At 46.0% G+C, this 3,696-nt stretch overlaps 1 protein-coding gene across 1 annotated transcript; it reads left to right on the plus strand.

Moving 5' to 3' along the window:
* Positions 1 to 728: 728 nt before the first annotated feature.
* LOC106397083 (formin-like protein 4) lies at positions 729 to 3,401 on the plus strand. Its single transcript, XM_013837635.3, has 2 exons — positions 729 to 1,906; positions 1,998 to 3,401. The coding sequence occupies exons 1-2, from the start codon at positions 939 to 941 to the stop codon at positions 3,244 to 3,246; spliced, it is 2,217 nt and encodes a 738-aa protein (XP_013693089.3). The 5' UTR covers positions 729 to 938; the 3' UTR covers positions 3,247 to 3,401.
* Positions 3,402 to 3,696: the final 295 nt, after the last annotated feature.

A 3,696-nucleotide genomic window follows, 5' to 3' on the forward strand; every position in this document is an offset into this window, starting at 1 on the left:
CGAGTATTTTACGAGGAAATCGTTTTGTGGTTGTTACGTGTATTTTGCGAGGAAACTCTTTCAAGGTATTTACGTGTAGGTTACGAGGAACTCATTTCGAGGTATTTACGAAGAATTGTAGCGACGTCTTTGCGTGGAATATTGACGTGGTCTTTACGACGAATCGCCCTACTTCGTCTTTACGACGAAATATATTCCTCGCTAAGTTACGACGAATTAGCGAGGAAATATGTGTTACGACGGACGAGTAACGAGCAAACGCGTTTCCTCGCTGCTTTACGACGAAATAACGAGGAAAACCGCCCTCGTTAAGGTGATGTTTTCTTGTAGTGTTGATTCGAAAGTTTACGGATATCCGGAATTTTCGGATCGAATTGAAACGAATAACGAATCGAATCAAATTTAACGGATAAAATGTCCAGCCCGGGACAACGAAGAAAATAAAGCTAAAATATTTTGTCAATAAACCCAAATATCTAATAATTGCTATGTTATTTCAAAAACAAAACAAAAATTCAAATAAAAAGATCAAGAAGACCGAGCACTCGTTCAGACCAAGTCAAACTCAAAAACAAGGTCAACCTCACCAACCAAAACCCTCGCTCACGACGCAACAAGACATAAACTGAGTCTTCTGAAATAAAATTTTGAGAATCCATGGAAAATGACCAAAACATCCTTGTATTAGTACACATTTATTCGACACGCAAGGGTATGTTCGTCATGTAAACACACACCAATTCCTTATAGAGAACAGATCAACTACGCTGCTTCTTGCAGACGATAACGTCAACAAACACCATACCAAACAAACCCCCAATAGTCTCAAAGACATCTCAAAACCCACAGAGAACAAAAAAAAAAACAAGATAACAAAAAGACGTTACCATTCATTGATCTCAGCTCTCTGCAAATGAGTTAATCCTCCATAGGCTGCCATGTTGAAGCAGCCATGGCCACCGCTTCGTCTCCTTCCTCATCTAACCCTGCCTTTCCTCTCCTTGATCCTCCTTCTCCCTTATCATTCCTTTTCTCAATCAGATTCTCCACAAAACATCGAAACCTTCTTCCCAAACGAAACCCTCACCGCTCCGCCTCCCTCTCCGGTTCCTCTGCCGCAGCAAAACCCACAATCACAATCACAATCACCACCATCATCATCATCAGACAGAGAAAAGATCACGAGGGCTATACTAATAACGGCGGCAAGCACCTTACTCGTAGCGGCCGTGTTCTTCCTCTTCGTACATATTTACACCGTGAGGCGGCGCCGACGGAGAGACAGAGTCAACGTCGCGGACACCCTCCCGCCGGCTCCTCCGCTTGCGGAGGCCGCGTTAGCTCGCGAGGGGTTCACGAGATTCGGAGGAAACGTCAAAGGTTTGATCTTGGATGAGAACGGTCTCGATGTGTTGTATTGGAGAAAGTCTCAGAGTCAGAGAGACAACAAAAGCGGAAGTTTTCGGAAAGAGATCGTTCACGGAGACGACGACGAAGAGAAGAATGTGATTTATTCGAAGAACAAGAAGAAGGCGGAGATGCCTCTTCTCAGAGGAAGATCCTCCACTTCTCACAGTGTAGTCCACAATCATCCTCCTCCGGTAAAGTCAGAGTCTTTCGAGTTTGCTAAACCGGATCCACCACCTCCTCCTCCGGTTAAACAGACCGCACCAGCACCTCCTCCTCCTCCCTCTAGGTCTAACGGTCCTTCTCCGCCACCACCTCCGCCGTCCAAGAAGACGGCAGCTCTGTCAAAACCACCGCCGGCTCCTAGAGGATCATCTTCAGGGGAAGGCTCAAGCTCCGAAAATGGCCAGGTCAAGCTGAAGCCTCTTCATTGGGATAAAGTCAACCCTGACCCTGATCATTCCATGGTCTGGGACAAAATCGACCGTGGCTCGTTCAGGTGATGTACCGTAGCCCCCAAGCAACTTCCATCTTTTAGGGCTTTTTACAAACCCTAATGTTTTCAAGTTTTGTTTTGTTTTTTTCCTCAGCTTCGATGCTGATCTAATGGAGGCTCTCTTCGGCTACGTAGCCGTGGGAAAGAAGTCACCGGATCACGAGAAGCCAAGCTCAACCACTCCTTCACAGATCTTCATCCTCGACCCTAGAAAATCTCAAAACACAGCCATAGTGCTCAAGTCCTTAGGTATGACACGTTACGAGCTAGTCGAATCTTTAATGGAAGGAAACGATTTCCATCCCGACACACTCGAGAGGCTCGCGAGGATAGCTCCAACGCAAGAAGAGCAATCAGCGATCCTCCAGTTCGACGGCGACACGACAAAGCTCGCTGACGCTGAGTCCTTCCTGTTCCATCTCCTCAAAGCGGTTCCCAGCGCGTTCACTAGGCTCAACGCGCTGCTCTTCAGAGCTAACTACTATCCAGAGATCGCTAACCATAAAAGCTCTCTCAAGACGTTGGACTCTGCTTGTACGGAGCTTAGGTCGCGTGGCTTGTTCGTCAAGCTTCTCGAAGCGATACTTAAATCCGGAAACAGGATGAATGCTGGAACAGCTAGAGGAGACGCTCAAGCTTTTAATCTCACAGCGCTGTTGAAACTCTCCGACGTGAAGAGCGTCGATGGGAGAACGACGCTGCTTAACTTCGTGGTGGAAGAGGTAGTTAGGTCAGAAGGGAAGCGGTGTTTGATCAACGTCAGAAGAAGCTTAAGCAGAACCAGTAGCAGTTCCATCTCAGAGGTTATATCAAAGGAGGAGCAAGAGAAGGAGTATCTTCGACTCGGTTTGCCTGTTGTCGGAGGGTTAAGCTCTGAGTTCTCAAACGTCAAGAAAGCTGCATCTATAGACTACGACACGGTCTCCGCGACTTGCTTGGCTCTCACGTCAAGAGCTAAAGAAGCGAGACGAGTGTTGTCACAATGCGGAGGAGACAACAGGTTTGTGGAGAAGATGGTTGAGTTTCTCGACGCGGCTGAGGAAGAGGTGAAGGTGGCGAGGGAAGAAGAGAAGAAAGTGATGGAGCTTGTGAAGAGGACAACGGAGTACTACCAAGCGGGAGGGCCTGCGAAGGGGAAGAATCCACTTCATTTGTTTGTTATCGTTAGAGATTTTCTTGCTATGGTTGATAAAGTATGCGTAGAGATCGCGAGGAACTTGCAGAGGAGAGTAACGGGAAGTCCTCAGCAGCAGAGGAACGCTGTTAAGTTTCCTGTTTTGCCTCCGAACTTCATGTCGCATAGGTCGAGAAGTGATTCTGGTGGATCAGATTCTGATATGTGAATGAATGCCTGAGATTTGTTTGGTTTTGTATATAATAGAATCAATTTGGGTGTTGATTATGTTTTTTTTTCATGGAAAAGTTTTTGAAGTGTTGATATGTTAGTTCAGAGTTTTTACATTGCTTATTAATGAAGATTCAGTGTACATTATGTCTTTATGAGCTTCTTCAGGTAGAGCAGGCTGGGTTTGCAGAAGGCTACACAGAGGCATATTACCGCATCCAGCATATACCAGTGGTGACCAATGAGAGTCCTAGAAACAAGAACATAGTTCGTGTTCTTGTCTACTGCTTAAATTTATAGGTGTTTACCAAAAGATAGCTTTAACAGATACCTCTACCACCAACCATAAGAGTCAGACTCTTCAAGCTAGGCTTGCCTTGTTCACATGCGATTGTAGCCATTGGCCAACCATGTCCAGCGTTAGTTATGGACAATGTTTGGCTCAAAT

This window comes from Brassica napus, chromosome C5 (genome assembly GCF_020379485.1).
Source record: "Brassica napus cultivar Da-Ae chromosome C5, Da-Ae, whole genome shotgun sequence".
NCBI lineage: Eukaryota > Viridiplantae > Streptophyta > Magnoliopsida > Brassicales > Brassicaceae > Brassica > Brassica napus.